Source organism: Heteronotia binoei, chromosome 6 (genome assembly GCF_032191835.1).
Source record: "Heteronotia binoei isolate CCM8104 ecotype False Entrance Well chromosome 6, APGP_CSIRO_Hbin_v1, whole genome shotgun sequence".
Classification (NCBI taxonomy): domain Eukaryota; kingdom Metazoa; phylum Chordata; class Lepidosauria; order Squamata; family Gekkonidae; genus Heteronotia; species Heteronotia binoei.
In genome coordinates this window covers 85,152,100-85,165,155 of record NC_083228.1, presented here as the reverse complement: position 1 = coordinate 85,165,155, position 13,056 = coordinate 85,152,100, and the positions used below count along the sequence as shown (strand labels likewise).

General features: G+C 45.5%; 1 protein-coding gene across 1 annotated transcript; it reads right to left on the bottom strand.

The window, feature by feature from the left end:
• Positions 1-3,270: 3,270 nt before the first annotated feature.
• CRYGS (crystallin gamma S) lies at positions 3,271-13,056 on the bottom strand. The gene is made up of 3 exons (XM_060242056.1): positions 12,900-13,056; positions 10,332-10,574; positions 3,271-3,613 (listed from the first exon to the last, which is right to left on the bottom strand). The coding sequence occupies exons 1-3, from the start codon at positions 12,918-12,920 to the stop codon at positions 3,341-3,343; spliced, it is 537 nt and encodes a 178-aa protein (XP_060098039.1). The 5' UTR covers positions 12,921-13,056; the 3' UTR covers positions 3,271-3,340.

Below are 13,056 nucleotides of genomic sequence, written 5' to 3'. Positions count from 1 at the left end.
AGCCAGCTTCAAGAGGGGATTGGATAAAAATATGGAGCAGAGGTCCATCAGTGGCTATTAGCCACAGTGTGTGTGTGTATTTTGGCCACTGTGTGATACAGAGTGTTGGAATGGATGGGCCATTGGCTTGATCTAACATGGCTTCTCTTATGTGCTTATGTTAACTCTCTGGAATCAGAAAGAGGGAGCAGGAAGAAGCTAGTTGTTTCATTATTCTATAGGAAATCCACAGAAGTTAAGCATGGCTAAAATGTTATTGATTTCTGTGGGACATAGCAATGGTTTACTTTCTGAAGATGGCACCTGTTTAACTGCAGGCAGGACAAAGTGTGCAACTTTACTATAGTCCTTTAAAAAGAATACTGGACCTCTTTGTTCCACATCTGGAGTGGCTCTGCACTCAACATTTATATTGATTTTGTGTCATTTTAGTTGTCATGGCTTCTGCATGGTGTAGACATTCCTGGACACAAACAATCTTGAATATGCCCTGGAGAAAAACACTGCAATCTTTAAGTCTTTTTGCTTTGAAAACCGCTTTACTAGAGTCTCTGTGGAAAACCTCAAGAGGCAATGACTTGAGGAATTCAGCCATAATCTCAGCAGTTGAATATACAGGTTTGTTCCTCTTATTTCCCTGGAGCCTGGTCATCCTACAACAATGCACACTGTCCGCTGATTTAAAGCAAAGGTGCAAAAGAATTTCCAGATGGCCCTAATTCAAATTAATAAAAAGGAATATAGTTTTTTAGTTCCAATTATGGTACAGCAATCTATGCTACATTATAAATGGAATGGAAATGTTTGTAATCTCCTCAATCAGCCATACATTTTAAAAAAGGGCACAAGTCAGGTATCCCGTCAGAGCTTGGAAAAAGCTCGCTCCTTCTATGACAGAAGAGGACAGAATGGTGTCTATGTGACAAGAAAGCAGAGTTTAGATTGTGGCAGAGAAAGAAAAAGAAGCAGACACACTGCTGTGAATTGGCTGAAGTAACCAAAAACTTCAGGGCGTGTGTGTGTCTCTCTCTCTGGGATCTGAAACAGGGCAGTAGATCTACTGCAGGGGTGTCAAACATGCAGCCAGGGGACCAAATCAAGCCCCCAGAGGGTTCTTATCAGGCCCCCAAGCAAATGGCTGTCATCTGCTACCTTTTCCCTCTCTCTTGCTTCCTGCATCACAGCTTGCTTTGACAGGCTTGCTCAATCACACAGGAGTTACAGAGCAAAACCTCTATTTTCTCCATTGGCTGAGACTCGTTTCTTAGGGAGGAAGGGGGGAAGGATAGCTTGCTTTGACAGGCTTTCTCAATTGCACAGCAGAGCTACTGAGCCAAGCCTCTCTTCCTTCTATTGGCTGAGGCTCCTCCCCCTCCTGGTTCCCTGGGGAAGGAAGGAAGGAAAGAGCCAGAGCTTCCTTTGTCCAGTTTCCTGGATCTTACAGAAGAGATACAAAGAAAACACCTTTAAGACCAACAAGTGCTAATGTTTTAAGCAGGTTTTAATTGCGTCTGTGTCCTTTATAAAGTTTATATCTCTGCTATCTGGGATTACATTTTATGGCACACATGGCCTGGCCCAGCAAGGTCTCATTTATGTCAGATATGGTCCTCATAACAAATGAGTTTGATGCCTCTGATCTGCTGCTTTTTATTTCCTTCTGTGCTCTATTGGTACATTTGAATATAAAGTGAATACTATAAGAGTACCATAAGTTTCCAGTACGCTTCTCCAAAGAGAACCATCTCAGGTATATACTACTCACTCCTGTGAATTATCAATGTTCAAATATCACATCTGTACAGCTAACACCACCTCAAAGTGTAGAGGGGGGGATAGCTCTTGTGTGAAAACATTCCTTTCTCTCACACACACATACACAATTCCTTGCATATGGAAAGCTAACTGAAGCCCAGAGTATATTTGATGTATACAGATCTGGATCTGGTCAGGGTTTGGCTACACAGCCTATGAAAGTTGAGTCTCCTCCCCTCCTGACAAGATTCCCTCTGTGGCCCCTCTCTCCTCAATAAAACCCACCCTAAATGTCATGAAAACAAATCCCATGAATTGCCTGTCTGTGGGCACCCAAGATGACCAGAGCTCCCAAAATTTTATCCCCTCTCTTAGCAGCCATGCCCAGGGCAGTATCCTACATATGCCTCAGAATTCTACATACATCACCTTGAGTTGCATAACAAAAGGCACCAAGACTTTAGGCAGGGGAGTTTGTGTCTCAGGTGACCCCTATATCTAACCAAACCACTACCTTGTTCTTCCCAGAGTGCCTTCTGGATCTTCAGACCAATATAAAACCTGGAATCTGGAATACTAACCAGGCTCAGGGAATGGGACCTCACAAATACTCTATAGATCTAGGAATACGGCTAGAAGCTTTTCATGTGCAGAAAGACTTTGAGTATACAGATGGTTTCACCCCTATAATGTCTTTAATTTGACTAATTCTGTTTTCTGCTCTGAAATTGAATGGTTTTCATTGTTTTACTGTGATTTTATTGATTTTTAATTGTTCATTCTTGTTGTACTGTGCTCTGAGCCCGTTTGCAGGGTGGGGTGGAATAAAAAGCAACTAACTAACTACAGTATTTTTTGCACCATAAGACTCACTTTTCCCCCCCAAAAAAGTGGAGGGAAAAGTGTGTGCGTCTAAAGGAGCGAATACTGCAAAAAATTCACACAAATGCCTCTAAATTCACACAAATGGCTCTAAAACCTAGGTGCGTCTTATGCTCAGGTGCGTCTTATGGAGAGAAAAATACGGTAAATAAGATATGTGTAATTTGCACTTTGAGGTAATTCTGGCCTGTGAGAAAGCTGGATGACAGCTACCTGTATGTCTGAATTTGCTCTAACTATGAGCTTTGAAAGACCAACCCGTTCATTGCATGTAGTCCAAACTAGAAAAATGCTTTGAGCTGCACAGATTCCTGTGAATCAATATGGCTGACAGCAACCCTCAAGTGACCACTGTAGACTGTGCAGTGCATACAGTTGGGTTCCCGTGACAGAGGCTGCAAAGGTATCCCAGGGAAAAGGACCTCCCCTTTCCTTGGACATTTCCTATCTTCAAAAAGCCTGGTAAACTGCCTTTTGGGCAAGCCCCAAGAAGACTTCAGAGTTTACAGAAAGTGATTCTGCATGCCTTTATTGCTACAGTATCCTAGCAACAGGGGTATCATTCATGAGAGATTGGAGAAAAGAGTGTATTGCATTCAGATGCGCAATTATTGCAAATAATGACCAGCAGCATCAAGCCCTCACATACTTTATTTATGCATCAAGCCAGGTTTCACATCGGTTTCACACGCAATGCTGCTTATTACTCAATAACACGCCGGAAGGACTGAACCATTGGGGATGTTGCCCCCCACTCGACAGGCTTACTGTATTCTCCTCTCTCCAGAAGGTATTGCCGACCGCGGAAGTTGGGATGTTCGTAGAAAACCCAGGCTCCCTCCAGGACTTTGCAGGAATGGATTTCCCGGAAATGAAACTGATCCATGATAGAAGGGCAGTCATCCATATATTCATGCATCTGGCCACTAAACTCACCCTTCTCAAACAGCTGAATTTGGTATTTGCCTCCGCTGGGCTGGAACAAGGAAAGAGAGCACAGGGGTTACAAGGAGCTGAGCAGAGGAATGCATTTGCAATACACAGTTCATACTCTTCAGTCTGCCAAGTGTTGAAACATGAACGTGAAACATGAAAGCAAAGAATGCACCAAGTTTGTGGATGCATTTTCAAGACCAGTTAGCACCCATAAATACACCTAAAGCCGTGTGTGTGTGTGTGCGCGCTGTCAAGAATATTCTTCTAGCTCCACTGGCCTTTGTCTATTATTGACCGTGCAAGTGTGATGGTTGTACATGGCACATACCTTCACCAGCATCTCAGGCTCATAGGCACCTTGTCATACCCACCAGCTCATGTATTACAGCCCACCATAGCTTGTTAAATCTTCTGGTTCTTCTTCTCCAAGCATCATCCTGGTGATGTTCTCCAGCACCACCCTGCTGGTCACACAACCTCAGGAGGTTAATCAAGGACTGGCAGGCTGCTATACATGGCTGTTGAGTAGCAATGTTAGCCAGGACTGTGGACCAAGTTGCTTTGAGCACTGAGATCTAGCTCCCAAAATCTCTTAAAAATCCCTGGACCAAGGGAGGCCAAACTGAAAACAACTCGAGAGCAGGCCTTCTCAATAACGGCTCCCCATTGGTGGAATCAATTACCAGCGGAGGTTCGAGCCCTGCGGGACCATAATCAGTTCCGCAGGGCCTGTAAAACTGTCCTTTTTCAAATGGCCTACAAGATGGAAACCTGAAGTGACACCTAGCCATCTGATATATACTGTCTTGTATATAGCACCTTAACTGTTGTGGTTTTAATTAAATTATTTAAGTGTATTTTATTGTATTTTATTGTATAATGTATTTATTGTAATCATGGCATTTTCCATGTCTGTAAGCCGCCCTGAGCCTGCCTCGGCGGGGAGGGCGGGATATAAATAAAAAATTATTATTACTATTATTATTTGTTGAAGTGGGTCCCTATTCCCAGCACCACTTTGAATACAGCAGCATGCGTTGGTGAATAAGAGCTCTGGTTATTGAATGGCTTCTGGCCATGCTTTACAATATCTCTTACAAAGGAGGGGAAGGAAGACAACTCTGCAACAGGAGCCTGAATGTGAAGCCCACCATGGTATCTGCACAGTAGGAGCCACAAACATGACAGATTCCCCTGGTAAAATCAAAGAAAAGAGTTCAACAGTCTGCTCATTTCCAAGAGACCACTGGCTACAGAGTGGCAAAGCCTCACAAAGGGGCTGTCGCTGGCTGCTGTAGCATTTCGCAAATGCATTTCACATAGAATGAACTGACCTGAAGCCCATGACAGTTTATACTGCAATGAATGGGTTAATGTTTAAGGTGTCACAAGGCTCTTGATTTGTTTGTGCTGCCATAAACGGACATGGCAACTCCTCCCCCATCCATGGTTATTCCTATCAGATCCAAGCCTTCTAAAGTAGAAACATAGAATCATAGAGTTCGAAGGGACCTCCAGGGTCCCCTACACAATGGAGAAAATGCACAAACACCTCCCCCTAAATTCACAGGATCTTCATTACTGTCAGATAGCCATCTAGCCTCTGTTTTACAACATCCAAGGAAGTAGAGCCCACCACTAGGGGTGTGAATTCGGTTCGGCTGAACCAAATAGACCGTCTAATACCCCGATTCGAAAGTATACGGTGCCATATACTTCCAAATCCAATTGGAAGGCATTATACGGGAGCCATATACTTCCGAATCAATATTTCCCGCCTCTCCCATAGCCTCCCTGGGATCAGAGAGGGAGGGGGAGGGGGAGAGGAGCCCCAGCAGCCAATCCAAAGCGTGCATTTGCAAAATGCATTGCAAATGCATGCTTTGTAGGGCTGTTGTGTAGCTGATGGCTGGGCTAATCCCTCAGCCATCAGCAACATTGTTGTTCTTTTGTTTACTTGGGTATCCTAGTAAACTTGGGTATCCTAGGGCCACTAAATAGGCTGCCCCACTAATAAGGGTGTTTTTAGGGATTGTGTTTTTTGAAATTTAAAAAAAAATTAATCCAGTTTAGGGCTTTATCTTCTTTCAAAATTCAACTAGGCCAGATAGTGGCAATTTAAAAAGATTTTAGGTTTCTCATAAAAGGCAGTGTGACTACTAGGCCACATCAGGCTCCCTTTTAAAGAGGCTAGGGTTGCAGTGCATCTTGCTTTCAGCCACTGAAAGCCGGTACATCCTTAGATTTCCATAGGGTAAACCACAGCTTCTCTCTAGTTATAGCGGACACCTGATTTCTAGTTTGCAAAGAAATCCAGTTTGTCCCAGGATCTAGTTAGGAGATGTTTAACTAGGAAAATATAACAAAGGATTGCCTTCATCTCAAGGTAGCCTTTTAAAAACTGTAGCCAGGTAGAGGCAGGATCACCTAGTCTCCTAAACTTTACCAGATCACTACTACCCAACCCAAAGAAGGACAGGTTAGGGACCAAAAAAACAAACAAGCAAGTTTTGGTGGGAGGGTTTTTAAAAAGAAGTCAGGGCACCTGTTGGTTCAGGGTAGTGTAGTGACTTAGGTTTGTAAAAAACCCCACTCTCAGTTCAGGTTGTGTGAGACTGGCCAAGGGTGACATGAGTGACAGGCAGAAGAAGAGGGGCCCTGGGGGCAAGGCCAAGGAGAAGACTAGAGGGGTGGAGGGGGAGGACCCAGGTCTCCCCCCCACCTGTGCGTGGGCCACTCCACAGCCGCTTTCCAGCACTCCGACCTCTGGCCGGAGTGTGATGAAGAAGAAGGTCCACCTTGGGCCCTTCATCGAGGCTGCTGCTGGGGCACCCTCAGCAGAGGTGCCAGAAGGTGCTGGCACTGAGCAGGGGTCTGCTGCTCAGGCAGTCTCTACTCCAGCTGATGTCGCTCGGCCTCAGCAGCCGAAGGAGGGGCAGCAAGAGTAGCCCTCCTTGGAGATGAGCTTTGGGGACAGTTTTCTGTCCAAAACGATCACCCCAAGGAGGGTGCAGTGTCGTGCAGGAGCTGGAGGAGAAGCTGGTTGTGGAGGACCAGCCCCCTTCTTCAGTTCCTTAGGGCACCAGCAGTCCTTCAGGGGATGGCCAGGAGGGGAGGCCATATGGGGTGGAGGGGAAAGAAATGGAGACACACAAGGTGCCTCCATCTCCGCCCACTTCCTCCCAGTGGCCAGCCCCTCCTGCCACCCCGAGACATTATATGTCTGCCCTGAGCACCTCACCAGAGGTGGCTCTGGACACCCAAGCTGCTGGTCAGCTTGGGCATCCGTACACCTCCCAAGTCTGGAAGCATTTCCGACTTATGGAGGATCCACGCTATGCTCAGTGCCAGCTGTGCAGGGTCCGGATCAGTCGTGGGCGGGACCCTACCCACCTGACTCGGGGGGAGTTGCGGAACCACCTGCGGAAGCACCACCCAGCAGTGCTTCTTAAGGAGGAGAAGCAGGCTGGTACTGGGGTGCCCAAGTGGCCAACACCACCCAGCCAGGAGGTCCATCCCACCGCGACTACCTGCAGAGCTCTCCAGGAGAGTTCCATGACAGGGCAGGGATGTCAGGCATCTCTGCCATAAATGTTTGGTGGGGGTGGCACCTGTGTGCCAAGAGGGGGAATCAGGTACGGCAGGAGGGTGATCGCCTGGAACCTTGCCAGGTCGATCACCCATGGACTTTCATTTTCAGTGGTCGAGAATCCTGGGGTGCTAGGGTTGCTCGAGTACCTGGTGCCCTGGTACAAAGTTCCTGCTAGAACCACCATTAGCAGGACCACTGTGCCATCTGTTTTCAAGGCAACCAGATCTGTGGTGAAGGAGCATTTGTCCCGTGCTGCCGGGGGGGGGGAGGGAGGGGGACTGTTCATTTCACCTCAGATATCTGGAGCTCCCGACATGCGTTCAAGGGGTATCTCTCCCTGACTGCACATTGGTGGCAACCTAGTGAGCTGCAGGGTGGTGATCATATCACCTTCTCTCTCAGCTCAGCAGCAACACACCAGCTATCACTGTCCCATTAGAGGGACTTCAGCATTGGTATGACTGTTGGCTGCCTGTCATCATCAGTGGCTCCTCCCTCTTTCTTCTTCCTGCCCCTGAAAAAAAAAACCTGGGTTATTCTGGCTGGGCTTGTGGGTGGCAGACCTTGAGCAGATTGTGTTTTGTGTGGCAGTGATGCTGGCAACTGGGTTTATATTGGTTCCAGGCCAGCAGGGTTCATAGAGTAGATAGATGGATGTAGTTCATTTGGGTCCTATAGAGATTCTCTGGTGTGAAGTTAGGTTTGGATTTGGGTGCCCCAGGAATTGGACCACCTGGTCAATTTTTTTTTATTTGCCTTGTGGGTTTTGTGTGGGACAGTGCCCTGAAGCTGCACAGCAGTTTAGGGGGCTCTCCTCAAAACCTCCTGCTCCCCAGAGCCACTTTTCCCACGATAATTACAGTGGGGGAAGTGGCTCTAATTGTTTTTTTCTCACCATTGGGAACAATGTTCCTTTTGGGGTGCCCACAGACGGGTGCAGTCTTTTTGGGCCAGTAGGGTTGCATGTGGGGGAGTCCCCTGAAGCTGCCCTGCAGTTTTGGGGCCTCTCCCTTAAACCCCCCTCTGGCCAGAGCCACTTTTCCCACAGCAATTATAGTGGAGGAAGTGGCTAATTGGGCTTTCCCCAGCATTGGTGGCAACGGACCTTTTGGAGAGCCCAAAGACAGGGACCCCCCGGCCCAATCTTTTTGGGACTTGGGGATTTTGTAGGGGAGAGTCCCCTGTGAGTTCCATGCAGTTTTGGGGGCTCTCCCTCAAGCCCCCTGCCCCCCAGTAGCCTCTGATTATGCCCTATGTTGCCATTGAGTTCAATGGGCCATAGAGTATAATGGTGAGATAGGGGCACCCCTGGCCCAATCTTTTTGGGACTTGAGGGGTTCGTATGGGAGAGTTACCTGCAGGTTCCCTGAAAATTTGGGGGCTCTCCCTCAAACCCCCTCCCCTCCAGGCAACTTCCAATATACCCTATTTTGCCATTGATTTCAATGGCCCATAGGGTATAATGGGGCTGTATATTCAAAAATAGGCGTATATCTCCAGTATATATGGCTATTCTGAATACCAGTATTCAGAAATATATGGTATTCCAAATATTTTGGCCCCATATATTTCCGAATCCGATTACTTTTGAATTTTTTTTTTCACACCACCTCCCGAGGAAGCGTGTTCTACTGAGGAATCGCTCTAACAGTCAGGAAGTTCTTCCTAATGTTGAGCCGGAAACTCTTTTGATTTAATTTCAACCCATTGGTTCTGGTCCTACCTTCCGGGGCCACAGAAAATAATTCCACACCATCCTCTATATGACAGCCCTTCAATTACTTGAAGATGGTGATCATATCACCTCTCAGCCACCTCCTCTCCAGGCTAAACATCCCCAGCTCCTTCAACCTTTCTTCATAGGTCTCCAGACCCCTCACCATCTTTGTTGCCCTCTTCTGGACGCATTCCAGCTTGTCTATATCCTTCTTAAAATGTGGTGCCCAAAACTGAACACAATACTCCAGGTGAGGTCTTACCAGAGGAGAGTAAAGCGATACCATCACATCACATGATCTGGACACTATACTTCTGTTGATACAGCCCAAAATTGCATTTGTACCTAAACAATACTTTTTGCCATGGATTATTCAAACATGGCTGGGTGTGCAAGAGATATGGCAGGGTTCTGAAATGCTATTGCTCCCTAAGAACTTCCCCTAACAAGTGTAATTCCTCCTAGTGGTGCATCGACATCTGAGTGGCTAACTGGATGCATGTTCCTAATGCACAGATATTAGAAATCTAAATGTAAATGCTATCCATTATACCACCTTACTCAGCAGATAGTTCTAAGTACATATCCTTGGAGCAAAAAAAATGAGGGTGTTAAGGGCATTATGTGTGGAGAGGCAGTCTTAATCAATACTCAAACAAACAAGAGTCCTGCTGCAACTTCAAGGAAAACATGTTTTTATTCTACGATTAAGTGGACTCTGATCCACAAAAGCTTATGCTAGAATGAAAGTTATTAGTCTTCAAGGTGCTGCAGGACACTTGTTTATTTTTGCTGCTACAGACTGTCATGACTAACCCTCGGGAACTGTAAGTCTGTCCTCTGGGAACAGAAATAAGTGTGTGTGAGTTATTCAAAGTAAATTAATGTGAAATAACATTCTGGGGTCTTCTGCATGCACCAAGAAAGGAAATTGCCAAATGCCTCCTGCTAGGGTTGCCAGCCTCCAGGTGGGGCCTGGAGATCTCCCACTTTTACAATGGATCTCTAGCTGGCAGAGATCAGCTCCCCTGGAGAAAATGGCTGCTTTGGAGGGTGGGTTCTATGGCAGTGTACCATGCTAAGACCCATCTCTTCCACAAACCCCTCCCTCTCCCAGATCCACCCCCAAAGTCTCCAGGTATTTTCCAACACAGACCTGGCAACCCTATCAGACTTTATATCATTTTGATAACAAATGTCCCAGGCCTTGTGAAAGGGGCCTGAGGAGCTGTGGCTTACTGGCAGAGCATCTGCTTTGCATGCAGAAGGTTCCAGGATCAGTTCTTGCCATCTCCAGATGTAAAAATCAAGAAGCAGGTAAAGTGAAAGACATGGAGAGCCACTGCCAGTCAGTGTAGACAATACTGATCTTCAGAGACCAGTGGTCTGACTCAATATAAGGGAGTTTTGTATGCTCGACATCAGAAGGGAAAGAAATGGCAGACTTACTAATTGAATGTATTTGCATGAGCTGATGCGGTCATTAAGGCCCATCCAGCGTTGGTATTCAGGATAGTCCCCATGGGTCAGCACATACATGTTCCCTGCAAAGTTTGGTCGCTCATATATAACCCAGGCGCCTCCTTCCACACGGATGGAATTGCAACGGCTCAGGTCATTGTGGAAATCCGAACTGTCTCTGTCACACTCATAGCGGCGCCCTTGGAAATTCTTCCCTTCGTAGAAGGTGATCTGAAACACAAGCAAAGCATGGAAGAAGGAAATGTGGTTTCTGCTAGACACAGTGTGCCCTGGCTCAGCTAACTGGCATCTTTTTGTGAACTAGAGCACGACATCCCATGCTTGCAAACACATTACAATGTGCTGAGACGTTGCCCCAATGGATGGAGTTCCCAGACATGCTCCTTAGGCAAAAATACCAACCACTGACTATCCACATGAGTTTCAACATGGAGAAATATGGTACAGTGGAAGTGATGACTCGCTATTGCAGAAAGGGGTGGTAGTAATTTTTTTTTCAGTCAATGAAAAAAAAATCACACATATACTTGTCCTTAGTGTAGGATTTCCATTAGCCTCAGCTGAGAACCACATTCATATCCCAGTCTCCTAAAATGGAGGGAAGTCCTGCCCCCCTTTTGTAATGTGGGTAGATGCATGTACATGAAAAAAACAGTACCAGGAAGGTTCTGAGTTGAAGCTAATGGGAATGCTACACTAAAAAAAACAAGTCTATGCATAATGTTTGGTTTTTTTATTGATTTATTTATTGAGATATTTATATCCTACTTTCTCCCCAATGATGACCCAAAGCAGTTTATAATATCATTCTCCCCTCCTCCATTTTATTATCTCAACAACTGCCATGTGAAGTAGGTTATGCTGAGAGAAAGCGACTGGCCTAGGGTTACTTGGGGCAAGGTGAAATGTTCAAATCAGAAGCAAAGGGCAATGGACAGAGAACCTCAAAGGTCCTGAAATAGAACCACACTCAGAAATTAGGCACTTCCAACCTGGATTGCTCATAACTCTCCATGTGGATTTAGAACAGATAAAATCACTCATAACATCCAATAGGTACACATGAATCTCATGCAATCAGATTATACATAGTCTCAATAGAACAGATGTGGTATCTTGGAAACATAAAGCATTTCTTCATGCCAGAGCTCAGGAAATGCAAACCCCCTGCCGCAACACAAGTGTAACTTCATAGGAAACCATCCCGGCCGCATATAACAAATGTGTAACAAATGCAAATTTATTGCACTGAAAACTGATCAAGTAGGAAGGCTGTAAGAGAAGATGAGTGACCAAGGAAGCTTAGAGGTAACCCATGTATAAATTATATGACACCACCCTGTCAAGTTTATAGCCCATTCAAGAGGCCCTTTTAAAAAACCCACAAACACTAGCACATCAGAATGAGAGCTAGACTAACACCTTTCTTCCTGGCTGAGGTATCTTTTTATTAAAAAAACAACAATAAGAACACATGGAATTGTGCTACACTCATGGTCAAGTAGCATAATTGCAATGTGACACTAACAAATGATTACACAGTCCTATGTTTATCTGCTAAATCCTTCTGAGTTCACTATTACATCCAAGTAAGTGTGTCAATGCAGCCATAGAGACATAAGCAAAACCTCTTTTTTGTATAATCATTGTATCATATAATCATATGGTGAAAAATCACCCACGGAGATTCTAATCCAGAATCTGTTGTAGTCAAAGGAGCAATTGTAACTTTCTTTGTTGGTATGAAAGTAATCATTGTGCCAATGCGGCATTCCAAATTCCATGGCTACCCTAGTGTCCATCCTTATGGCTTGTAAATAGCTAGATATAGAAAGCATTTGGAGGTATTGTCAAAATGAAGGGTCTCTTCATCTTTGCAAGCCTATTGCTCTGGGTGCAAGAATAAATCTGCAATTAAAAATTACCACAGTAACACAAGCTTCTTCTTCCTTGTCTTTTACAGAACGAACACACAAGCAAAAGGAAGATGGATTTATCTGTCTGAAGTCACTATTTCCCGACAGAATTTGGTATTTTCAAATACACTGAACCAGAAATTTCTTACATAAACAGCAGGAAAATCCATGAATGATTCTAGGCATTTTGATTTCTCAAAGCTGTTGTGTCTTACTCAGAAGTTCAGTTCATGTTTTATTATGGTTCCAGGGTACCATAATCTGGAGCAGATCCTGACCAGGTTTTAAGATTGGCACTGGGTAAACTGCTAGGCAAGCTGTTATGAAGGACTCTGGAAGGCCTTGTATTCCTTCCTCTGTCCTAAACAAAGTTATACTTAAGAGACCCTCAGCATACTCCTGAGTGGTTCTGGCATCTTATGCTTGGATGGATCCAGCTGCCTCTGACCCAAGAGAGGCAACCCCCACCCCAGTATCCTTCTGCTCTTGCCCCTATCGCCCACCAGTGGCCAGGGAGGACCCGGCAACCCTACTTTTGCGCCAGGCTTGCAAACCAGTTAAGACTTCCCCCTTTTGTCTAGAGAGACGGAAAGAAGAGAGAGGCTAGAAGCATACTTACCCTGCTTCCCGTTTTAGACATGGTCAAGGCTAGGTGTGATACCTTGGTGGAGGAGGAAATCTAGAAGCAGCTGCAAGAGCCAGAAGCGGGAAGCCTCATTTTATAGTGAGCTCATTTTTAGGCCAGGCATTCGCTTTGTCATGAGAATGGGATCCAA

Coding starts and splice junctions, on each gene's coding strand:
- CRYGS (XM_060242056.1), bottom strand. CDS start 12,920: ATGTCTAAAACGGGAAGCAGG. Junction 10,575..12,899: donor TGTCTAAAACGGGAAGCAGG/GTAAGTATGCTT, acceptor CTTGTGTTTCAG/ATCACCTTCTACGAAGGGAA. Junction 3,614..10,331: donor CATGCAAATACATTCAATTA/GTAAGTCTGCCA, acceptor TCCTTGTTCCAG/CCCAGCGGAGGCAAATACCA.